Here is a 25,968-nt window from a genome sequence, read left to right on the forward strand (position 1 = left end):
TTTTGAAAACAGATGAAATATGGTACACTCGAAGGAAAAAAGAGCTTGGAAAAACTTGGAATTTGGCCAAGTTTCGACGAGCGCGGAATGAGTTGACCACGACCCTGAGCAGAAAAGGAGGACAGGGATTGTGAGGAGCTGGAACTATTATTACGGGCTTATGACACGCGCAAGTTTTATGAGAAGGTGAACCAAATTCGTAAGGGCTATACGCACCTAAACCTGACATGTGTTCTGTTGGGACGAGGGAGTGGATCTAATCACAAACGAGATGGTCGACAGGTGGAAGCAGTTCTTCGATCAGCACATCAACGACGATATAGCAGAAGGAGACGCAACGGAAGTTAACCTACGAATGCCTACAAACGACAACAGCATGCCGGCTTCCGAACTCGAAGAGATTCTGCGAGAAATCGGTCAGCAGAAGAACAATAGAGCTTCCGGAAAGGACTGACTCCCGGCAGAACTCTACAAAAATGGTCAAGAACCGCTAGGAATGGCACTTTATTGGATAATTTCAAAGATTTGGGAGGACGAGAAACTACTGGAGGAGTGGATTGAAGGTGTAGTTTGTCCCATCTACAAAAAGGGCAACCGGCTAGATTGCTGTACAAGGTGCTCTCTTAGTTTTTGTTACGTCGTCTATCCCCAATAGCATGAGAACTCGTGGGACAATATCAGACGGGCTTTATGGGGCTCTCGTGTTTCTAAGGATCCAATTTTTACTCTCCGACACGTCGTCCAGAAATGAACACAATGTGTCCACGCATCATTTTTCCGTGGATTTTAGAGCAGCATACGATACAGTTGAAGACGAACAGCTATGGCAGATAATGCACGAGTATGGTTTTCCGGACAAATTGACGCGGCTAATCAAAGTCACCCTGGAGCGAGTGATGTGCTACGTGCGCGATTCGGGGACACTCTCGAGTCCTTTCGAATTGCGCAGAGGGTTGCGGTAAGGTGATGGATTATCCTGTATGTTATTTAATACCCCCATTGAAGGTGTAATCTGGCGAGCGGGCATCGAAACGAGAGGATCGATCTTCAGCAAGAGTAGCCAACTCGTAGCCTTTGCAGACGAACTCAACATCATTACTAGAAACCTTGGGACGGCGGAGGCAATCTACGCTAAACTAAAAGGAGGCTAGGAGGATAGGGTTACAAATTAGTGCGTCGAAAACCACATATATGGTAGGAAGAGGCTACAGAGAAAGCAACACTTGCCTCCTGGAAGTGGTTGATGAATTCGTATATTTGGTCTCTGGTCACCGCCAACAATAATACAAGTAAAGAGATTCAACGACGCATTCAAGCTGGATATCGAGCTTACTTTTCCATCCACAAGACACTTCGATCAAGGAGCATACATCACCGCACAAAGCTGACGTTGAACGAAATGCTAATCAGACCGGTAGTCCTTTACGGACTTGAGACAGTAAGTTTGTTTACGGAAATATAGGATCGTAGTAACTGGCCCTGTAATTGTCCTGTACTCTAACAGCTGACTGCGAAGTCTGTCATACAAAAACAGAAGGTCAAGTTTAGATAACGGAATGTAGCACCCAGGCTTTACTTTTTACAAACGAATAGCGGAGAGTGACGTAGACGTATGACCCACGAGTTACAGGCACTACTTGGAAAGATTCCCATTGTATACCTGGCGAAAATTGACTACGGTGGGCCGGCCACGTCGCAAGGATGCCGGACAAATGTGCAGTGAATTCCGTTCTCTTTAAGAACCTAGCGTGTAAGATAGCTCGTCGAGGTTGAAGCTGACTCGCGTGTGTCGAGATTGGTTGGTTATCAGTATAAGTTCTGGAAAGTCGAAAAATCGTCGAGTAAAACGTTATTGGGGTTAACGTTATTAATCGTCCAGTTCATGGTTGCTAGAGACGTTACGGGATCAGTTCGATTTTTGCTAAAGCCGACATTCGAAGATCTGTTATGAAGCTGGGAAGCGGCAGAGCTGGAATAAAGAACCTTGCAGAGTTTACTGAAAATCGGGGTTCTGCATCGGAAGATGCCACCAAAAGGGTCCAAAAAACAGGAGAAGCAATTTAAGCTAGTTCCGGATCATCGTTTTGAAAGAAATCACAGTCCGGGATCGCACCTGATCAAGTTATGGATTTGCTTCGCGTGTGGTAAGGCCGGCCATGTGTCAACGATGTATCAGGGAGAATCGCGGTGACTTTGGAAGTGATGGATAGTCAGCAATACAAGACACAGAATATCAAGTATAGTACGTATACGTATTACGTCGCTAGTGCGACACGTAACCGAAAAATGTTTTCTTTATAGACAAGGTGTTAATCTGCTTAAAACTTTGCCGATGACTCGAGTTATTCTATATGGAAACTATTTAGCTCATTTCCAATATGTAGCTAGCTAGTGGACATGATGACACCGGGTGAGTTTATTTTTTTTTAATTCTATATTAGAGAGGTTTTCAGCCTGCGGCTGGTTCGCCTCTTTGGGGTGAGTTTACAATTAACTCGCAAACTCACTAACAAACAACCAGCAAACTCGGTTGATTTAATTGAGGCTTTAGATTGCAGTAAGGGAGGAGATGGGATTATTAAGCAGATATCTGCATATTCGTCTTTTGTCATTTGTGTCAAATGTTTTCCGAAAATTGTGAATAACTGTAAAATGAGTATGTATTACACATTTTAATAAAATTTTCATATTTCTGCCATTTCGTAACACCATTTGCTCCACGTGCAATGAAGAAATTTACAATGTAGAATCCAATCAGGAGGACGTAACAACATTTCAATAATCTATGCTATTTTGTTATCAATTTTACAAACAAGTATTATTAATATTTTGAGATATTTTAGAAATGCTATAGGTACAAATGAATAATGTCAATCAATACAAAAACTGTGACGTAACGCACTTAATTAACTTTGGAAATTATGGGGGTAATTTGACTATATTATTCTAAAATAACATGGGTTGTAAGAATTGTTTTGTGGCAAATGTATTAAAAGCGGAATAGTTTCTTGTTATGAACTCCTGATCGGGTAACGAGTCAGATTTCTGAACAGATGAACCATCCAACGAAGAAGAGCAACAAGCAGCAACTAACCTGCAAATAAAGAGTTAATATACAGACGAACGATTCTGGTTTGTAGGCCAGAGTGTGGTAGTGTGACAGAGCAGTATAAAAGACTACTTCATAGTTTTAATCTATTCTACTGGTAAACAAGCTGAATGGATACAAATTTACAAACGATTTATGAGTGACTCGTGGATTTCGAAGCGCACAAAAGCGTTCCTAGTGACAACTGGGCCATACGTACCTTTGATGATCTTCCGCTGAGGACCAAAGGCGGACAGTGAACCCTTCGATGGTGAGTCATCTATCGGTAGCTGATGGTCCCCGTTAGTGTGGTATCGCTGGTCGTAACCATTGTTGCTGATGACCAATGCCTGAAGATCATGCGGTTCGTCGGGCACGGGTTCCGTGATTACCGTTGGTGGCGATGACACCAAAACCGGAGCCTGCGAGGAAAACTGTACATTTTCCGTGACGGTCGCTACCGAGCTTTCTTCGCTGGTCGAATTGGTTGTGGTGGTCACCGCAGTGGCGGCAATACTTTGTGCGCTAGGGATGGGAAAAAGAGTGCGTTCTTCAATAGGTTCACCTAAGTTAGCACTGCTTGGGGGACTAGAGAGTGTGTTTCTATTGAAGGTCACGCTCTTTGTAAACTTGCTGTGTCTAGCAACGTACCCTTCCACCGTTTGGGCACGGAGCAGCTTCCGCATATCCCGAGTCTGAATGCCATGCCGTTGATCCAAGGCCAGTTTGTCTTCGGAGAGTCTTTTGAGGATACTTTTCAGTTGACGCCGTTCTGGCGTTTCATTCGATTCCGGACTAAGCGGAGTGTTTTCGCAGAATGGTTCCTCACTGGTACCTCTTGGTCGTTTCCCTGCAATGCCGGAACCTTCACTTTTACTACGAGACAGCTGATCCGCAGGATCACTTTTGCTACTGTTGGAATCGGTGCAGTCTAGACTAAGGCTACGGGTTTGCATTGCCGACTCGAGCTCAGCTAGCTTTTGTCGTTCGTTTAATATTTTGAGCCGCTTGACAAACGGAAGGCCACTGTATTCTGGCGAGAGGTCATCGATGGACACATAACTTTTGTAGCTTTTCGGTTCTTTGGTCAACTTGAGCGGTTTCGGTTTCATCCGAACGCGAGCTGGTGGAGGCGGCGGTTGCTTTTTCCTCGTCACTTCGCTATCGCTAACGCAGACCTTTTCGATGGCGGTACTACTTCGGCTGAACACATTGATCGGTGGCTGGAACATCGACCCGCTGGTGGTGGTCGTCGGCGGGGCGGAGAAAATCGGAGGTGAAGCGGTAGATACCAGCGAGTTCAAGTTCAAGTCGGCCGGAACCGATGTCTTCAGTCGAGCGGCTTTCTTCGTTTGCTCCAAAATCGGAGAGTCTTCATTCAGGCTATTGCTTAAGCTAGAGTAACTTCCTCCTACGCTAACTACGGTTGCTAGTTTAAGCTTGGACCATGGTTTAAGCTGATCATCGGATCGTTGCAGGTGCCCCAGGGATCGGATTTTGTCTTTCAATGCTTGTGCCGCAGATTGCCGGGTGTGAGCTTTCACGGTCCCACTCGTGAGTAGGTGTTGCTTCACGTCTGTTGCATCCGAGCCGGCTGCCACGCGTGACTCTACTTTCGATTCCTGCCGCTGCATACTCCTGATGCGATCTTTGAATGAAACTCGCATAGAAGTTCTGCCGTGAGCATGGTGGTGACCCCCCGCAGTTGACGTAGCCAGAATTGGGCTCGGTGGTGCCTTTTGCTGCGTGGGAGACGTAGGACTTAGGCTCTGGATCAGCGAAGGCGAACTGGAAGTTTGGTTCGATATCACCTGCAACTGGAGAAAGGAATAAGGACAATATTAGTCTGACAAGTTTTCTGAGGTTTTTGAGTTCCGAGGCATTCGATACTATGTGGTTCGCGTAGATGGTGCTTAGAGGGTCGTTACTTGAATGGTGGCTCTCTTAAACATGTACAATACTCGGAGGAATGTTGGTAGCAATAGCCGAATGCCATCCGACATTAGTAGTGGTTGGAACGAGAGATACGCATACAATAATCTACATTGTGATAGGGCTGGGCCATTCAGATTGAGTTTTGTTATATACACTTAATATGTAGTGCTTTCAGGATTCCTAGAAATGGTGTGTATCCTAATATTATACAAAATTTTGTCTGCAAAATAGACATGAAGACGTTTTAAAACATGTTTTATAAGAGAAATGTACCATTTCAACTTTAACATGTCTGAAAAGTGTATCAACATTAATAATATTACTTTTAAAATTACTGTAATCTTAACCTTCATTTTTGTTTGTCTTCAGATAAGATACGTACAAGTCATGGAGATTTGAAATATAACTATTAATGTTGCATCACTTTGTACCTACACTTGATATTTCGTGTGTATTAATATGTAAAAGAAAATATATATCTGACTGTCCCTTATAGACTCCAAAACCACTGAACCGATCGTCACGAAAATTTTCATTTAAACCATTTCTTCCCAACTTTGCGAAAACGCTACGCACTGTTCTCTCAATTACAGGGGAGGTTAGGTTAGTGATACCAACTTGGACCCTAAGAAACAAAGAGAGATTGGGTAAAAATAAAAATTACAACCATGTACACATAACAGATCTAGCCAATTTTCCAATGCTTAAAATTGTAATTTTGCACCCGGAATACCGGGGTGAAACGGAGGAAACCGATGCCAGTATTTTTGGAGGTTTTGAATCTGGACTAAATTCTGGACCGCATTTTTTCGGATGTTGTTCCATATTTTGGAACAGATTTGAATTAGATTTTGGACCAGCTTTTGGATTACATTATTGGGTCAATTTTGGACCCGATATTGGACCACATTCTAAACTAACACCAGATTTTGGACCACATTTTCTTTCAGCAGATTTCGGACTAGATTTTGTATTAAATTTTGACCCAGATTTTGGAATTGGACCAAGTTAGAAACCAAATTTGGGACCTCATTCTTGATCAGATTTATTGTGGCAGATTATGGACCTAAAGTAGCTTTGGGTTTTTTGATCAGTTTTTAAACAACCAACTAGATTTTCTATCAGGTTTTGAACCAGATTCCGCACCTAGACTACATTGTGGACCACATTTTTGATCAATTTTCGGAACCGCTTTGGACTAGATTCTGGACGAAAGTTCAAACCACCTCATTTTTGACCATATTTTGGATCAGATTCTGGATCCTAATCAGATATTGGAGCAGTATCAGATTTTAGACCAGTTTTTGGACCACATTTTTATCAGATTTGGACTAGATTTTGGATACTTTGGACCGTATCAGAATGTGGACCTTGCCCTAATTTTGGATTTTGGGGCTTGAACCGTCATTAGACATTACCCTTCTTTATCGACAGACTTCGCAGCCGGCTGTTAGAGTACGAGAAAATTACGGGACCAGTGTAACGATCCTACTGACTCTGTCTAGCAAGCACTGCCTAGCCGAGATTCGAACATACGACGACTAGCTTGTTAGACTAGCATCGTACCTCGAAGCTAACTGGGCGGACAACAAATAAATTCTGGATCACCTATTCTATCAAATTTTTGACCAAATTATGAAACAAATTTGGATCTAAATTCTAGAACTGGACCAGAGTAAAAATTACAATTTAAACTACTAACCAGATTTTGGAACCGGTTTTGAACCAGATTCTTGACTTGGACCAGAACTAGATCGCGAACCACATTTTTCTATCAAATTTTGTTGTGTTTTGATAAAATTGTTTGTTCAAATTTTGTTGTTTTGTAACAAATTTTGGAACAGATTTTACCTTAATTCTAGACTAGATTAGATTTTGACCGTATTTTGGACCAGATTTTGGACAACACTTTGAATAAATTTGGACCATGTTTTATGTTATATTTTTGACCACATTTTTGATCAGATGTGGGACCAGGGGTGATATTGCGATTCTCGTTTCGAGTTATTTTGGTTCGTTTCGATCACGTTAAACAAATGGGCGAAACGAACCAAAATCACTCGAAATGAGAATCGCAATGTCACCCCAGATTTTGAACTACATTATGGGCCAAATTCGAATTTTAGACCTGGACCACATTCTGGACACATTTTTCAAATCAAATTTTGGACCAGATTCTCAAACTGGGTCAGATTATGAACCAGATTTTTGACCACATTTTGGATCAGATTTTGTTTTGGACTACATCTTTTGTCAGGTCAGGTCAGGACCCACATTCTAGAGCCATAACATGATATTGTGGCGACCCTGACGATGGCCCGATTTGGCGCACCTTTGTTTCTTAAATCAGTGTTCTCTCAAAGTTAATTTTTTAGTCGTACATGATTCGTTCAATCCCTATATCTAGTACTTCGCTACACTCGAAAGTACCTTGCTCAGGTTCAGGCCGTTTTTTGGCGCCACCTAGAGCTAGTGCCCTTGGCGGGAGCCAGTGTGGCCAACTGCAAGCTACAAGGCCAACTGCAAGTCCAATGCCAAGTAATGGTGGGACACTAAGGAAAAGTTCGAAAGTTTGCCACATGGAGTTTTTTTCTTGTTTGTCAATTCTTTATCTTTTAACGATAAAGTTTTGATTACATTACATTTTATTGTTCCTGAGTTATGACCGGAAAATTCGCTTTTGCTGCATATTTACCTATTAGAAAAATTCATTTCTCATGAACCAAACAGTTTCTAATAAGAATGTAAGTAAATTTTCTTAGCATATTCACAAATGGATTACCGATAGGTCAAGTGGCAGTCCGTCTCCTGCTGTTGTCTAAAAAAAGAAGCAAGAAAATAAAAATGAGACAGCAGGAGAAAAAACGAACAGAGCACAAAGAAAAACGAATCTAAAACTGGACAAACGGGATTAAAAAAGAGGAAAACGCGAGAGAGAAAAGAAGAAGAAAAATTGGACTAACAAGAAAACAAAAACCAAAAGAAAAACGTGACAGAATGAGAGAAAATACAAGGCATAAAAAGAGGAAAAGAGTAAATCGGAGAAAAGAAAGGGAAAAAAGAGAAGACTGGACAAAAAATAAGAAACAACTGAAGAGAAAAGACAGAAAATGAGAGAAAAAGAAAATAAACGATAAAATGAGGAAAACGGAAAAGAAAATGGTCAAAAATGGAGTAGAAAAGGAGGAAAAGAAAAAATAAAATACTAGAGCAAGACAAACGAGAAGAGAAAGAGAAAAAAATTTCGAGAAAAAATTAAAACGAACACAAAAGGGAACAAAAAAGAAAAGCAGAACATGAGAAGGCGGACATAATAAGAGGAAGAACAGACGAAGATAAAAAATGGAAGAGGAGTTAAAAGAGAAAAAAATGAAACGGGACTGAAAATGACAAAAAACGAAAAGGATAGTAGGAAAATGGGATGAAACAGCAAACAGGAAAAAAGAAAACGAGTGGAAAGGAGAGAGACAAATAGAAGGGTGACGGGATAGAAAGAAAAAAGAAAAAAAACGTGATGCAAAAAGGTGAGAAAATAAGGGAGAGAGAGAGAGGCAAAACGATGGGAAAGGGAAAACGAAACAGAAAACTAATGTAACCAAATAAAAAAAAAGAATAACGTGAGAGAAAAAAGAAACTTGAAAGAGGAAGCGAGGAATACGAAGAAAAAGAATCAAACGAATGGGAAATATGGAACAAAAACCAGGAAACGGGATAGAAAAAGAAGATACAAATAGTATTGTTTTTCAAAGAAGGAAAGAAATAAAGATAAAAAAGGAAATCGGAGAGCAAAGGGATATAAGGGATCCAAAACAGAATAAATGTGACAGAAAAGAACGAAAAACAGAATGTATAAAAGAGGAAAAACAGAGCAGACGAAAACGAAAAACAACAAGGATAGGAAATGAAAAGAATAAGACAGAAATTGAAGGAAACGAAAAGAGCAAAATCAAATAATTAAGAGACAGCAATCGGGAAACAAAATAACAAAAAAAAAAACGAGTGGTGAAAAAAAACTGGATTAAAAAAACAATAAAACGGTAAGGACCGGACAGCAAACGGAAAACCGATAACAAAAAACGGATGGAAAAGGATGAAAAGTGAGAGCAAAAACATAAAAAAAGTTGCCGTTGAGGATACAAAAAAGGAGATAAAGCGGACCAAAAGGTTAAAAAACGGAACCGGAATAGAGAAAAAGCCGAATAGAAAAGAGAATGAGAGGTGGGAGAATAAGACGAAAAATTCCAGTCTTAATTTTAAGATTATTTAATTTCGTAACTAGGTTCAATTTCAAGTTTAATTTAATTCCAAATTCAATTTTAAATTAAATTTAAACTTTGATTTTAGGTCCAATTTCTAAGATAAATAAAATTCCGATTTCAAGTCTAATTTCAAATGTCCAAAGTCTAATCTAAAGTCCATTTGAGAACCAATTTACGTTTAATTTCAAGTCCAATTTCTATTCCAATGTTCCAATTCATTTTTAAGCTTAAGTTCAAGTCCATTTTCTTGTCCAATTTTGACTTTAATTTTAGTTTCAATTTCAATTCTAAATTCAAACTTCATTGTGCATTTTGTTTTAAGTTCAAATCCAATTTCCAGTTTAATTTGAAATACAACTTCAAGTCAAAATTGGTCCAAATTCAACTCTAATTTAATGCCCTATTTCAAGTCATGTGTCAACTTTAATTTCTAGTCCAGTTACACGTCTGATTTCTAGTCTAATTTCAACTTTGTTTTCAACATAATCGTCCGGTTTAATAATAGATTCGTCATCCCAGAAATGGTCAGTTTATCAGTCCAAAACATTCTTCAGGAACTATTTGATACAACTGATCAACAAGAAGCAAGCAGGAAAAATACAAGAAACTGACCTATTGTGCTAAGCTGACGCCCTTTCAAGTTTAGTTCCTTCTTGTTCGCTTTTACTGGGAGTAACGACCCTAAAACATGGTTGTATTCGGAAAAGAGGTTTTCAATGATTTTTGTGACGAGCGAATCACAAAGGAAAGCAATACTAAACTCCCGATGGAAAAATCACAATAGCTGACAACCTGGTACACACGGATAATTATTGACCGATGCGTTTGGGCGGGAGTGTCCATGACAGTGCTCAAAAAATTGGCAGCCCTGCAGGGGGGCGAATGTGAAACGCAGTCAGTGCAAAGTTTTACCCCTGGTATTATTCTTTTGTATATCAGCCCATGGACATGACTACTGAACTGCTGACAGTGTTTGTCTTTCTCAGCTTTCTACCCTTCAAAAACAATTCATTCGTGGATTGCAGTGGTGAGTGATTTCTCGACTAACCTGTCAGTCATTTTCTTGCTCGTGACCGATATTTTAGAAATCAGAGTTTAGGTTTTTAAGAGCCTGCTTTTTAAAAACAGCCAAAACTTGACTGAAGGAAATTGATTAAAACTTCGGAGCAATGTTTATAGTTATTGTAATTTCGTTACCGTTGTCGGCAGTTCAAAATAAATGAATGATTCACATTTGATTGCATTCACTGTTGTCTAGAATGAATGAATGTAGGGAACAACAGGAACATGAACGCAAGTGATTCGCTCGAACCGTTGGTTTCAGGTTGGCAAACCTGAGTTTATTTCCTCTGTACTAGAAACAGCAAAGAATGAGCAGTATATTTCATCAATCCAGACGTAATAAATTGAACATGAGATTTCTAATCACTGATTGTGGAGCTGTCAGGAAGTTTTTGAATAGATTCAGTATACAGCCGTTTCACAATTTTGGGTCACACACAATTCCGGCTATTAGGCCGGCACGCCCGTCAACAGACCGCCTGTTTCTATCGCACTGGGCGAGTAGATGACAGTCTACCTTTTCGGCAGCAGAAGAAAAGAGCAATCATACTTAAATAATTATCGTCGCTAAGGCGAGCGTGCGGTGCTTGTGTGGAATGATGAGTTTGGGAGAATAAAACTGGGCATTAGACTACCTAATATAAGAGTGCGGCAGTAGTTTAGTCAGTAAAACTTTCGGCAGGCAACCGAAAGCAGCACCTGCCATTGCAAAATTCATTATACTATTGGCCTACATCTACTAGGTGTTGGGTAACTCGATGCAAATATTTCATGGAGTGATAGAGGACCACATTTGACAAAAAAATCCTTCTACGCACATGAACAAATCTGAATCGTTACAGAGCTATTAAACATTTTTAGTATCCGGTTCTGTTTGCCTTAAATTGACTGACTAACTCAATTCTGTTACACTCATTCGAAAGCTGAAAATTGTACTGAAAATTGCCTTTTAATCTTCTACTTTATGAAATTTAGTAACTTTTCAGAAACAAAAAGCTTTAAAATTTACTGTAATTTACTGTTTATGCAGGTATACAAGAAACAGCCGGCGGTGCTGTGAGCAGACATTTTGCTACATACACACTCGCGCACGCACATCCTCACATCGTCTTCCTGCATAGCTTACTCGCATGTTAAAAAACTCCTGAGGAATCAGCTGCCCGTGAGGTCCACAAATTTGCAATTACTTTTTCTTTTCTTCTTCATCTTCGCCCTCGATTCTACTCACGGGCGGGAGTGCGAGCCATGCGAGTAATCGGTATCAGCAGATCGGGCTGCAACGACGAACGAAGTGCGACGATTGTAGCTGTTAGCTAAACGCACACTCGCAAGAAATCGTTGCAGTGTATGAAGAAATAAGAGTGAAAGTCCGAAAGGGAAGCATCCCTTTATGGCGGCATGTTCGTTAGAATGAGTACGCCTACGGTGGTGAGAAAATTAGACCACACGAGTGTGGGCTTCGTAACACTAACGGAAAATGCGATGTGGATCACGTCGTTAAACTGCCCTATTCTTGAGTAATCAAAAAAAAAAAGAAACCAATTATAAAATCGTGCAAAACCGGTTTCAGTTTACGTTTAAAAATTTCATAAGATTCGGTTCAGTAGTTATGGAGATATTGAACGATAGTTGACGTCGCATTTGTTGTAGATTGAATGACGAAAAAAATGAGTTTCGTGTCTTAGTATAAATTATATCAATGGAAAAAATACTGTTCAAACACAACAGTAGGTTGGAAAGCTAAAGTGTCCTTCGAAATTGACCATTTGCCGGTAGTATGCGGATTTCAACGCAGTCAAAATTATTCGAGCTGACCTTAATGGTAGGACATGTTTTTTGTTGTTGGAGATGCTAAATTAATGCTGTATAGTTTAAATCAAATCTTCTACGACTAATCATGCAAAATTTATACATAATGTTCACTTTGAATGCTCCAAAAGTATAGTCAGTAAATAAACATGCAACGAGCCTAGTTTTGTTTCCTTGATTTGTTCCGCCCGTATCAGTTTTCACAGCAGCAGTAGTTCTTCGTTTAAGATTCACGTAGTAAAAATCGTGGATTAATAAATTCATAAGAGGCCCGACCAATGTAACTGATCCACACCCACTTTGCCCCCCTCTTGATTGTAGCGTCACGCATCACGTGATTTACCGTATCGCAATTCATTTACCTTTGCTTGCGCTTCCTTAGCCTGGCGTTCCTCCTTTGCCTTGAGCAAACGCAGTCGCTGAAACAGCGGCAGGCCGGCCCCGATCACTTCCGGTTCCGGTTCTTCCTGAATCGATTCCTGCGGTGATATGGCAGAGGTTACGTGAGTATGCGGCGGGGAGATTATTTGTGCGGTAGTGGTCGTGGTGACTTGATTGGCGGTCGCTTTCGCGGCGCGCTCCTCGCGGTCCTAGATAGGGGGAGAGTCATGTGCGTGTTTTTTTTTTGTTGTTGTTGTCGGAAATCGTTTATTTGGGTACCGTGTACGCGTAGCACCGCCGAGCGTCGAGTTTTGATTTATTTTTTTTTGTTTTTATTTTTGTACAGGGGATTATGTTTGATAATTGATTGATTCAACATAATACAGTTTTGAATAGGCGTTTTTGGTGGTAATTATTGGGGCACACGTGCACAAAACACACATAGAAATAAAGAAAAAGAGAAAGCAAAAGAAACGTTCTAAAATCTAAAATCACTATCAATATATACAGTTCAAGGGTTAGCACACTGATCGGATGAGTGAAACGGAATGCATTGGATTTGTTTGTGTTACATATCTATTGTGTGAAAGAGAGATCTCGTTTGTTCGATGTGGAAATCCTAACTACGTCTATCGTGAGATTCGTGTAGGTGGTTGGTGTCATAGCTGGAGGAAATTGTTTAGCAAAGCAAAGGTAAGCAACCAATTTTCCAATGTGAAATCAATCATAACTAGCAATCGGGGCTATTTGACGATAACGAATTTTGCAATTCATAAATTTAACCGGCTATAGACACACGCACAAAGACAGAGTGTGGACGCTACGGTGACTGTGCCCTATCGGAAGGTGCGTACTTGGAAGTATTGGTGATGGAAAACTCCTACGCTAACGTCCTTTTCGCGAACGTGAGTGTACAGTGAATGGTAGCGATGCGTGATTGGTGGAATGCGTTTATCGTAAGGTAACTGACTTGTTTCTCCTTGAGGAGCCGCAACCGTTGCAGCAGCGGTAGTCCAGCCCCAATCGGGCTTGGCATTTTATCGTTGTCCTTTGCTTCGTCCTCCGTATGAATGTCATCCGATTTGACGCGAGCCATCCGCCGTAGCATAGTTTTTGGGGTTTTAGAGCCACCGCTTCCACCACTTCCACCACTGCTGGTACCCTGCAAAGGCTGAAGCTCGATCGACTCGTTACTACGTCTAGTTGTTGCCGTTCTGCGAAAAGATAACGATAAAATAATGTGAACTGTACTACTGAACTGCTCTGAAGTGGTCGACGGTAAACTTCTATCCTACCTTGACTTACGAAGAGCATTCTTCAATCCCTTAACATCACTTTTAAGCTTATCTACGATACGTTTTGAGGCACTATTATCACTACTATCACCTTGGGTATTGTTGTTATTGTTGTTGGTTGCGTTTGAGCTATGGTCCGTGCCGTGCTCCTTCGCGGCATGTTTGTTGGCGTGCTTCTTGTTTATGCAGCGCACCTCCATCAGTCTTTTGCGTCCCAGCGTCTGGAGAATCTCTTGTGCTTCTGGGTAGTCTTTCATAGCTGTCAAAACATCCTCGCGGGACAGCGAGAACAGTTCCGAGTAGCCAACGGAGCGGACATCTGCGGTCCGTCTGAAAAAAAAATCCAATCATAATTCGTTTTATGTCACTTCCGAGAATGGAAACCACTCACTTATTCAACCCATCCAGATTCAGTATCCCAATTTCCCCGAAAAAATCCCCTGCCTTCATCGTGGTCAGCACCTTTCCCGTTTCGCTTAGCACCTCCAGGATGCCATCGGCGATAATGAACATCTCCCGGGCTACCTCACCCTTCCGGCAAATGGAGTCACCCGGTGTGAAAATGTAGGCCTTCATTTTTAGCACCAGATCGTGCAGGAACTCCGGTTGGCACTCTTGGAAAATGGTGACCTTCTTGAGTACACTGAGGTTGACGTGCAACGCCAGTTCGGTCTTGAGCTTATCCGGTAAAAGCCCGAGTGCTGTGTTGATATCTCCGCCACCCTGTATCCGCCCTCGGGACCAACTGTAATCGTACCAGCGCAGTACGCGTCGTTTCATTCCACCCGGTACCTGTAACGATGGACGGCATCAGCTAATCCTCGTAACATTTTTCAAAACAACCGCAATCACACCTTATGATGCCTCATGTAGGTTTTAGCGCCGTCCAGCAGCCGCTCGAACTCTAGCCGATTCGCGTTTCTGTTGGTTATCACATTTCCAACCTGGCCTACGATGGTGGCGAAAATGAACACCCCTATCAGGTAGCTAACGATGGTGAACACGTATCTGCCGTAAGTGAAAAAAAACCACATCGAGTGCGCTTAGTTACAGAATTCGTTCAAAAATTTTGCCACCCTCACCAACAAATAAATCAAAGTTTTCGAATATAATGTTTCCGCAATTCGCCCAACAATATAAAAGCTCTTTGTTTGATATCCAATTGGTATAACTTGTTGACAAGAACGTAATAATTTGATGGAAAATCCATTATCAAACTTTATCATCTAGCTAATATTATTTAATGATCAAACTTTGTTCTGTGTACCGGCCTCGTATCCAAACTGGATTCTGTTTAATCACAGCCGACGTCATATATAAAAAGCTTACTCGCGATTGTATAGAATATAGACAAAAATACGCCTTAAGACGACACATCTTCTCCGAAACGGCTAAAGCCACTTTGCAGCGCCTTCCTTCCGTCAGAACGGAATCTTATAAATTTTGATTAAGTCATTTTCTACGAATAATGCTGTGAAAAATTTGCCCATCTAACTTTAATACGACCTCGATAGGAATGGTATGCAATAATAATGGCACCAGGCTTGGTCTGTATCTTTAAAGCAATTTCCCTTCATTCATCTGCAGCACCCCCTCAGGGAAGCAGGAAGTGAAAAATTTAAATGCATATATAAAATAAACATTTTCAATATGGAAAGTAATTACGGCAACCGACCAATAATGCGTAGTGAACTTACACATAAATAAATTTCAATTAACGATTCATTGGCCTTCCAGGAATTTCCTGTCAAGAGTTTGCACACCATTCGAAAGGTCACAGCCCAAAGAGTGGCATAGTGGAGTTGAAATGCGATTCTGCTAATTAGACCGTCTCAGGCGAGTAAAATTTAAAAAAAAATTGTATACAACCTACCGTTTCCGTTACAGTAGAGGTAATCAAATAGGTTCCTTAATTTTCCCATGCATTTCATGATGAAGGGCTATGTCTTATGGTGAGGTAAGGTGAGCGTATGATTTCAAGAAATCTACACATGCGAGCGTCACAAAAAGTTGTTAGTTGTGTTAAAAGCTCAGAAATTTTCTACGCATTGACAACGGCGCAACAAGCGCCAGGAATTGGATAATTTAAAAGGGCCTAAATCTAAAATGCAAACAAATTATATTAGAGCTCATTTCTCCTTGCTAATACAGCAATTTCATTTGAGTATATTTTTCGTTTTGTAAACTTATCCACGGTGCCTAATTCTACGCACTTTCTTGCGTATGTTCCTAATTGTGCGCAAGTTTGTTCCTAATTCTGCGCACCTAAAAAGTAACAGAAAATGCTTATGTCATGTTGTTTATGCCTTTAAACGCTGAAATTGGAGACATGCTTGGAAATCAGTTCACTACCTTGTTCAACGATGCCAGCAGCAGAATATCGACACCTAATGCAGTGAAAACTAAAGCGAGTTTTTCTTCGAGCACATCGAGAGCCCATCCGAGAAATTTGCAGCGTTGGATGGCTGATATAACCGTTTCGTAACCGTCATGGATTTAGGCATCTGCCAATATTGCAGCATTTGAGAAGTTTCAAGGGTTCTTTCTTGAGCTTCTTGATGGACTTGGTCTCATTCCATCGCAAATTTACAACGCAGACGAATCGGTTTTATTTTTAAAGTTGCTTCCAAATTACATAATTGCACTGCAGGATGAAGATATCGCTGTCGGTAGTAAAGTAATCAAAACTCGTTGCACTTTTATGCCCTGTGCTGTGCAGTGATGGCACCCAGAAACTAATGTGTTTGGGTCTCAGGGAACAGCAGAGAACCCTAGATGAAGCCCAGAACAAAGCTCAATTACTCAGCTATAATCGTATTGAAGAAGCCTAGAGATGAATAGATCACCGAAAGCCCTGCTTTTACTAAACAATTGCACGGCGCACCATGAGGGGGTCTAAGGTTTTGGAGTATGACGACGTATTGATCACTAGTATTTCTTAAACCGAATTGCACCTCAGGAGGTCAACCGATGGACCACGGAGATATCAATTCATTTGAAAAAGGTATAAGAAGAAGCTGTTGCTGAACGTTGTTTTGACGAACGAGGATTTGTCAATGGAAGGTCGTCTAAAAAAATTACGTTGGCGGAGTGCATTGAATGGGTGGCCAAAACTTGGGAAGTGCCGGCAAGTAGGGGAAGACGGGGTAAGACGGGCCCCCTAAGCGAATAAATTGCTAGCGTAAAATGTGTACGAAAATTCACCTTTTCTTGTTCCACACATGGAAAAGCATTCATTTATCTACCATTAAAAATTATACAAAGAATTAATTAGTCTATTTTTCCGTGATTTTTCATCAATTTTCGAAACGTCTAAAAATTACTCGTTCACAACCAGGCGGGGTAAGAAGGACCACCAAAGGGGTAAGACGGACCATGGCGGAGTAAGGCGGATTGTGGCAGATTTGAAGGTTTCTTTGAGTTGTAAACACAATTTCAATATTATTAACTAAGTAAGAACAAGTTCTTAAGGGGTTTTAAGTACATGCTAAAAGAAGGTATAGTTTAATTTAGAGACCTGCTAAAAGAAGCATTTTTACTACTAGTTCAATTTTGAAAATAAGAGTAGACGGTATTTTACTCCGCTGGTTTTTATTTACTCTTTTCTTGGCGTTATTTTGTTGATTTATCAGCAGGACTTTTACTCTTTGAATACGATTCACTTTAGGGCAAGGCAAAGAAGGCAACACATTAAATGAGCCGTTAAGTGACTTGACATCATCGAATTTTGATTCCGTTAGATCCAAATTTACATTGATTTTGTTATTCGAATGGCACTTGTTGGCTTCTTTTGACGTGGGAGGGTCTGTGTTAGACAGGATGATTCTATTTCAGTGTCTTACTGATGTAGCCTGCAAGTCGTAAATGAAATGCGTATCTGTCAGAATAATAAAAAAGTTAGTCAAATTCAACAGGAAAAAAGTTGGTTTTTTCATTCAATATTTTTACAATCTATTAAGATACTAAACAGAAGAACTTTAGGCAATTATGAGCACTATGACGTATGGCCCTTTACCCCGTGAAAAATGGCCCGTCTTACCCCTAGTTAACAATTTACATGATTTTGCTTTTATCTCTCATTCCGTACTATTTTATATACCTTTTCCGCCACACACAAAACAAGAATTGCCCAATTAAAGTCAGTGGTAAGAGAAACGACAAAATACATAGCTTTTTTTGCTGAATAACCTTAAATTTGTTGCTGCTGAAATTATATCGCATGAAGACACTGCGAACGAAAAGTTTGTTTTGATTCTAGTTTTGACGTTGGATACGGCCGAGTGCCACAGGTTGTCTCGAAAGTGTTTAGATAGTCTAATAAACAAAACATACTGGGGCATTTGTAGAAAATTTAAGGATTTCATGACGAAATCGATGTGGTCCCTCTTACCCCGCCGGGCCTTCTTACCCCTTGTTACCCTACGTTTTATTATTGTTGGATAAAGATGTCTGAATCGCAGTACTATCGGAGTGTATCCCGTTAGGCATAATGGACGTTAAGCATAATGGACAGCCGGCATAAAGGACGATGGGCATAAAGTACGATGGGCATAATAGACGATATGCATAATGGATAATAGGCATAATGGAAGATGGGTATAATCAAAAACACTCCACTATGGGGAAAAACGAACGCAATTAAGATACGGCTTGCAGGCTGATAAAATATGGGAGATCTTATGCCAATCTTACTTCCCAATATCAAATAGGAAAGTGGTGGGCACCACGCGTTTCTCTGGAATATTTTATATAAGATTACCTACATTTTATCAGCCTGCAGGCCGTATCTCAATTGCGTCTGTTATTTGGCTCGTTTTTGCCTATAGTGCTCTCCATCAAGGAGACTCGGCCAAAGAAAACCTGGCAACTCGGCCAAAAGTCAAGAGACAGTAACAGCAATGCTATCTGCCGAGTTAAAGTTGAACTAACACATGCTAGGGTGTGTGTGTGTGTGTGTGTGTGTGTGTGTGTGTGTGTGTATAAGAATATGGTTGTACATAAACACGTATGCAATTTATTGCTACGCACTTGTACCAAAATCTGCAAAAATAATGGAATAATTCAAGTTTCCATCACTACTGGTACTACCACCACTAATGGTGCGCCTGCCCTAGTGGAAAAAATGCCTATAATAGTGGAATTTTATTTACCGCCCCTAGTAACGCTTGCAGTGAGCATGACAGCAGGTGGATAACAACGTAGGCTTGTTAAACTGCTATGATTTGTTACGAATTTCTTAAGTAATTGCACCGTTTTGGTCTACTCAAGAGGAATTTGTAATTTTTGTCCAACATAAATTACAACATAAACTAAATTATAACAATGTACCTTGGATAAAACTATTAACAAATATATAATTTACTATCGAAAATTGATATTCTATCGAAATCATTCTAAAATCCGCCAAAATTATGAAATGTTTCGAGTTTCCGCTATTACTGGTACACCCACAATCACTGGTACGTCTACCCTACGATGATTCGTATTACCTAAGAGTGGAGGAAACACAAATAGCCGAATCATGAATGACCGGAAGTCAATTGGAAAAAAGAACAAAGTAGACGAATAGCATAGTAGATATAATGGAATCACAATGGGTATGTACTTTTGTTACTGACTCTCCCTGAATCATTTGTGAAAAGTCATAAGATATTGTTTACGGAATTATGTCAAAAGGTCATTATGCCAAATGTTTTTCTTCCAGGAGGTCGCTTTTGTTTATGCCATTATTTCTATGCCAAACGATGTTATGCTACACGGATGGAAATTCATCCTCAAAAATGTGCAAAATGACTCATGAAATCCGATTTTTAGCTCATGTTTTATGAATTTACACCATGAATAATAGTCATGATATCACGAACTTCCTACGGTAGAACCCAACACAAGTTCATGGATTATTTTTCATGATTTTGACCTGCCTTATATGCCAGTTCATTGATGATTTCACAGCAATTCAAACTTTATGGTTTCACGATTTTATACATGATATTGTAATCGGATTTCTTTCCGTGTAAATAGCATTATGCGAAATGAATTTATGTTAAATAGGCGGCCCTGGTTTTCATTGTATTGTAAAGGAGCGATGATTGGCAGTCCGTATTCATAGAAAAGCGAAATTTTGTAAATTATGCTAAACGACCCTTAAGCCCAACGTCCATTATGCCTAATGTCCGTCTGTCTGACGTCGCGCACCCATACTATCGGACGGTTCTCCAAACGAATCGATCACTCTTGGCAATCTTGTTAAATCTATTGGAAAGTTGGGTGGTTTGAAATATACGGAGGATGAAATGAGATGCTAGGTAAGGTAACCAACCTATTTTAAACACCATCAGCTGCTGTTCATAATTTGGACACTACCATTTGATTTTGCTGTACACACTTAATCCTCTCGGTAATTTTTCTTACAGTTTTTGAATTGTAAATCCAGCATTCGCCAGAAAAATTACTGATGCTCAATATTAACCGTTAGGATTTACTGAGTTCGCCAAACTAGACCGCTGAGATTTTTGTAAAACTATAACTTTACCGAACTAAGCCCAATATCGGTATAACGAACAACGAGTTTTCAGTAACTATAAGATTTTACAAATCTGTCCGCAATAGCATTTCAAAATTCACTGGGCATTCGGTAAATTAAATATTTTTCACCGAAACAGTTGTAAAAAATACCGAGTCTATCGTCACTTTTTACCGAGAAAGTCGGTGCATTTTGACAGCTTCAGAGTTTTGCTGAGTTTTCTGTAATCTTGAGTCGATTACGAAACAGTCAGCTGTTTCAATACTCAGTAAAATTTTACCAACATCAGTAGTTTAAACTAAGTGAAGTGTCCAAATTATGTATAGCTGCTGATGGGGTCCAAAATACGGTAGTTAGCCTACGAGAGATAAAAACGGACTACATTATATTGCGTGAAAAAACGGTATATTCAAACAATCATCGAAGAAGCAAGAAGCTATCGCTAACGCGTATCCGCTATTGAAGACGGTTTGGAAAACACACAATTATGATCACGTTTACTTATTCTAGAAACTAAACAGCTGTGAATCAACTCTTTTATCGTGGTGACATAGCTAGTATTTGAGTGCTTGCTTCTGGTGCGAGTGTATATGGACGATTCAATGATACACTAGCGCCAGCAGCAAGCTGGCTGTCATTGCAAAACTAGTTATCTTCAATGAGCCGATATGTAGGCAATACCGACACGTTATCCATCTGTCTCTCTTTTGATCTATTTTTGAAAAACAGTAATCCCCGTGCAGGCTTTTTTAACCTGCCGGATATTAAAGCAACACAGACACTACTATAGAAAATGTGCCCAATTTAACCGCAGCAACTTCATCATTTCTTGCAACTATAACTCAAATTCAGTAGCGGTTCATTAAGATCAAAATGCACGCCGATGTTCAGTAAATATTATTCTATCCACTGGTATAAAAATCCTGTCTCGAATAAATATAGTTTCAACGTAATCCCTGAATATTGTCCAGGCTATCGCTTAATATGTTGAAAATACCCTCCCGTACTCTACTGTCGATATTTACCGTAACAAATTTACACATTAACAGTTTAATCTGTTAAACGGTTTTCTCTAGAAAAATCAAATTTTTTATGTATCCCAGCTGTATATTACCTCTTAAAGATGTTTTTGATCCTTTGCTTTGCGGTAAATCATAATAACGAGTCGGTGTGAATTCCGCTTGCTATTAGGAAAACATTACAGCCGTTTTTGCAATCCACTAAAGTCTCTTTTGGATTATCGCATATGTTAGCCTAACTTTCCCCACAACAACAATTAACAAATTGAGTAGTTTTAAAGTTTAAACATCCGCTTACACCAACGATACGATGGGATAACTAGTCTCCGTCCCATGGGTCTAAATTTAATACTAATTGGAGGGAAAAATTACAACAACCATTATAGACGAAAAAGGGAAACATGGAAACAGGGATGGTGCGCCCTAAGAGCGGAAAAAGAAAACCATAAGAAAGCAGGTGTCGGTTCGTGTTTTGGGTTCAGTGAATTAATGAATTTCGTCGGATGCTAGACCATCTAAACGTGCCCCAACAAGGGGTTAAGCTCATAATATAAATTCTGTAATATGGTTAATAGAAACCGTGCCCCAGGGAACGGTGGATAGACGATGTACATGTACTGCTAGTCCTTCTAGCTCTTGCCTACACAATTTTGAGGTTGAAGCTTTTGGTAAAACACATATAGAAGATATAATCTTTGAAAAAATGTTAAGAGTATAATCATTTGCCTGTTCCGTGAATGCTGTAAAAAGTCTAATAAACTTATTCTTCCAACCAACTGTAACTATTCAGTAAGTTTATAGTAGGAATACAGGAAATAAAATACGTGTTCTTCGAAACCGCCTTGTAAAGTTACTTTGAAAGCCATTTCCATTCTCGCGTGTTCCGTCAATAACAAATTTCAGCACCGATGAAGTTCGAGTTCCTATGCAATTTTACGTTCATAACACTCTTATTTATAAATAAATGCGCGATAGTCAGCATAACTCAAACACATCATAATTTTGCATTTCGCCTTTGACTACATATTCAAGTTGTTTCGTTCATCATTACGGGAAAAAAGTTTGTCGTTCAGTTCAGTCGTGGATAGCGACGTGCGGGTTCTTTGCTTTAAAGCGCCTAAAGTTATGCCGCCGGCATACGAACGTAACTTTTTAACGAACGTGTTCTGAGCACCGCTTGGAAAGCTTTAGAATACACACGTGAGAACGCGCCCTAATGGCGCGTTGATCATATTACATTCGAAAACTTTGATTTATTTGTTTGGACGGATGAATTTGCTGCTTATTTTTATTTTGCTTCCTAGACAGATACGAACGCGAAGGGTGCCGCTTTGTGGGGGAAACATTTCGGGACTGATTTCCGTCTAGATGATAAAGAACTGAACAAGTCATATTTTCGCGGTAAAGAAAGTTCCTATTACATGGACAGATAAACCACGAAATATATAAATTTACATAACAGAAAGTTGTTTACGACAATTTGATAGCGCAAATATTTTGTGTCCAACAGTTTTCGCCATAAATTATCGTACAAAAAAGAGGAACGGGGAAGTGGCACTCCTGTTGGTGGCTGTATTTTCTCGCCAGGCAGCCTCCAATCCAATCTATCTGTAGCAATTTTATTATTTATTTAGGAAACGATTCGGTAGGAACAAAATAAAAGAACATAAGAAAAACAAACATTGCAATTTAATCCGATTTGCGAGCCCACTCGGACGATTGCTCTTACTTCATATTGTTCGAGAAACACCCAACGGAAGCGGGAAATATTATATTCGAAACTTTGACTTCGCAACGCGGCAAGGGCGGGTTCCGTAGGTTTCGTCCTGCCTAAGCCCGTCCTGCGTCAACATGTGGTATGTAATTTACTACCCGTGCAACAGGTTGACCAAGCACTCAACTCAACGGCCAAAGGAAGGACGAAAGCAGGAAAATTATTAGCATACCCGTGGCTCGAGTTGAATTGTAGCAATCGTGATTTGAGTCCCCGTCGCGGAATGGACCTCGGACCGTCTGCTGAATCGGACGGTCTGCATGCACGTGCACAAGAATTTATTTGCCCAGGAAATGAGTCACAGACGAGCGGAAATGAAAATTAAAACAGAATTCATTAGGGTTGCGCAGGGCATCGGGTAATTTCAGAACGACAAAATAGTTTTTCTTTCTTATAAATATTAGCCTTTAACAAGGAAGTTAACAGGAATCGGATACGTTTCATTTAATCGATAAGGAAACATCAATAAGAAGCAATCTGGAGAGGAGGAAAATGAAAATATTTAGAAGTTGTCACAAAAGGATGAAGACCCTTGCTCTCGGTGGACAATAGGATTAACATAATAATTTTTATTTGAGCGAAGAGGCTTACTCACTTGGAAACCGCCCACGGAAAAAGGGTTCCGTAACCTTCGTAGAATGCAGGTTGCTAGAAGAAGGAAGAAGAAAAAAACTTACTCTGCGTTCGTTTCCGGCGTCGGTAGATCTCCGATTGTGGTCAGCGTCAGCGTCGACCAGTACAGGCTGCCTAGGTACTTTCGGGTTAGGGTGGCATAATCACCCGGCCGGTACGGATAAACCCAGTCACCCTGCAAAAAATACCGATTTCGAAAGGTCAGTTTCTATCGTGTTGCAAGGATGTTGAACTGTCTAGTGAGCTGGCAGGCAGGCTTTCCTTTCGGTTTGCCTCTCACGCCAAACGTACCTGGAAGCCTTCCGCCTCGGATAGCAGATAGTAGAAACACCCGAACCAGTGAGCCAGAATGAGCAGGATGTGAATCAAGTTAACCACCCGCCACAGATTGGGCCAAACCGTTCGGCTTTCGACGATGTAGTAATACTTTATTGCGCGATAAACCTTCGATGGTGCGAAGGCAACGACGGTGACAGCAATCGGGTGGAAAGATTAAAAAATGGAAAAGGGTCATATTTCTACTATGTAGACGCTAGTATCTTTGCTACAATGCTCCGTTTGTGGCAGGACGGAACGGTGGAATTAAATCTTTTTTACTGTATGAAGCTTAAAGTACCTTGAAAAAGCGAGGAAATCGCAGCAGAGGCTGGGTACCGAGGCGAATTTGTAAAATATCTAAAGGTACTAAAGTTGCTAAGTCTAATAAAAATTCACTCGAGTGAAGATAGTGGCCCGCCAGTTTCTTCGCGTCGTAGACCTGTTGTGCAATAAAGGCAATAAATAAAGCAAACGGTTACACCCCATATCTGTCCGAACGAACCATTAGTCCTTGCTCCAGATAGCCGGTTCTCAGTTGCACAATTACGTCTAGTATAAAAACAAGGTCAGTAAGACAATCACAGCTCAGCCAGAATTTGGAAGCGTTCGACTGCAACTCCGGGAAGCTCTGGCGCACGATCAGCGTCCAAAGGTTGTACAGAATACCGATCGTCACCACCATCAGCCAGTAGAAGTAGAAGTTCTCGTCCGGATTGACGACCGACTTGGGAATTTTCAGGCGCCGCCGACGTCGGGCAGTTTTGTCCGGATCGGTGGCGCCCTCGGAGCCGGTGTCTTCCACAGTTTCCTACAATCGAAAACAAAAAGTTTGAATTTAGTTTTCAACGACGGACTTTTTTCGCAAAATCCGGATACCAACCTGCGTTTCCGGTATCTGTCGGGTGGAGAACCTCTTCAGGAACGAATCTTCCCGTTTGAGCGGCGGCTTCTTGGCCATGGCAGACGATATTTGCACCGTTGTTCGTAGCTTCATCCATCGCTGATTTGACTTTGTCCTGTTGGTGGGGAAAGTGGAACGCGCGAGAAAAATAAAACAAAACAAAGCGAAGAATTCATTAATCTTCAAACGGAAGTGCTGTTTTATACCGGACTCAGGGGATGACGCCAATAAACGAATTATTATTCACAACAACTAGATTTATGGAAGGTTAGTGTTTTGTTCTTAAGTTGGAGTGGAAGATGCTTCAATTTGTTTACAATATTTAGCCAATTGGTGAGCGAACAGACGTTAAAGATTGTTAGTAGCAAACAGGACGAACATTGGTTAGTTACGGAATGCTTTCATGTAGGAAAACGGGCCATATCAAGGAGAAGTACTCCATCCAATAGTGAAAGAGGAAGATGCGAGAGTGAGAAGAGAGAGACATGGTTACTATATTGATAGCTAAACAACACGACACACGGGAATATATGAAATTTAGAGTAAGTGAATGGATAGAACCACTGAACAAGTTAAAACATTGTTGGTTTGTGTTATTTATTTTTGTTGAAAATCTATTGTACAAAATCGTTTTGATATCTAAATTAGAGCCATCCTTTACCTGTAATCATAATCTCTAGTCTAAAATAATAACAGAATATGCCACTAATCTGTTCTACAATTTCAACTATTCTCACTAAGAACATTGTCTGAACTTTAATTCTATTTGGTTGTTTTTCTATCATACCTTCATTCATAGATTATTCAAGACTGTAGGAAACGTATGAATCTGAAAAGCACTTGTGGTTCAAAAGAAGAGCAATTCGTTAGTTTGTGTCTACGATGCAGAAAATGGCTACGACCAGATTGGTCGACCGTATAATATGAATTTCAGCTCACGTTCTACTCTCAGCTTGCATCCACAGAATAAT

General features: G+C 40.3%; 1 protein-coding gene across 1 annotated transcript in view; it reads right to left on the reverse strand.

Moving 5' to 3' along the window:
• The window catches only part of LOC128742259 (uncharacterized), a 35,320-nt gene extending 10,230 nt beyond the window's left edge, over positions 1-25,090 (reverse strand). Inside the window, exons 1-11 of the mRNA XM_053838559.1 lie at positions 24,977-25,090; positions 24,599-24,904; positions 24,395-24,535; positions 24,070-24,222; positions 23,823-23,953; positions 14,684-14,837; positions 14,221-14,621; positions 13,830-14,159; positions 13,505-13,748; positions 12,516-12,743; positions 3,309-4,905 (exon numbers count right to left, since the gene is read on the reverse strand). Coding sequence (XP_053694534.1) covers positions 3,309-4,905; positions 12,516-12,743; positions 13,505-13,748; positions 13,830-14,159; positions 14,221-14,621; positions 14,684-14,837; positions 23,823-23,953; positions 24,070-24,222; positions 24,395-24,535; positions 24,599-24,904; positions 24,977-25,090 — 3,799 coding nt within the window. The remainder of the gene's footprint in view (positions 1-3,308; positions 4,906-12,515; positions 12,744-13,504; positions 13,749-13,829; positions 14,160-14,220; positions 14,622-14,683; positions 14,838-23,822; positions 23,954-24,069; positions 24,223-24,394; positions 24,536-24,598; positions 24,905-24,976) is intronic.
• Between the last annotated feature and the right edge of the window lie 878 nt (positions 25,091-25,968).

The sequence above is a fragment of the Sabethes cyaneus genome, chromosome 3 (assembly GCF_943734655.1).
Source record: "Sabethes cyaneus chromosome 3, idSabCyanKW18_F2, whole genome shotgun sequence".
Taxonomy (NCBI): Eukaryota; Metazoa; Arthropoda; class Insecta; order Diptera; family Culicidae; genus Sabethes; species Sabethes cyaneus.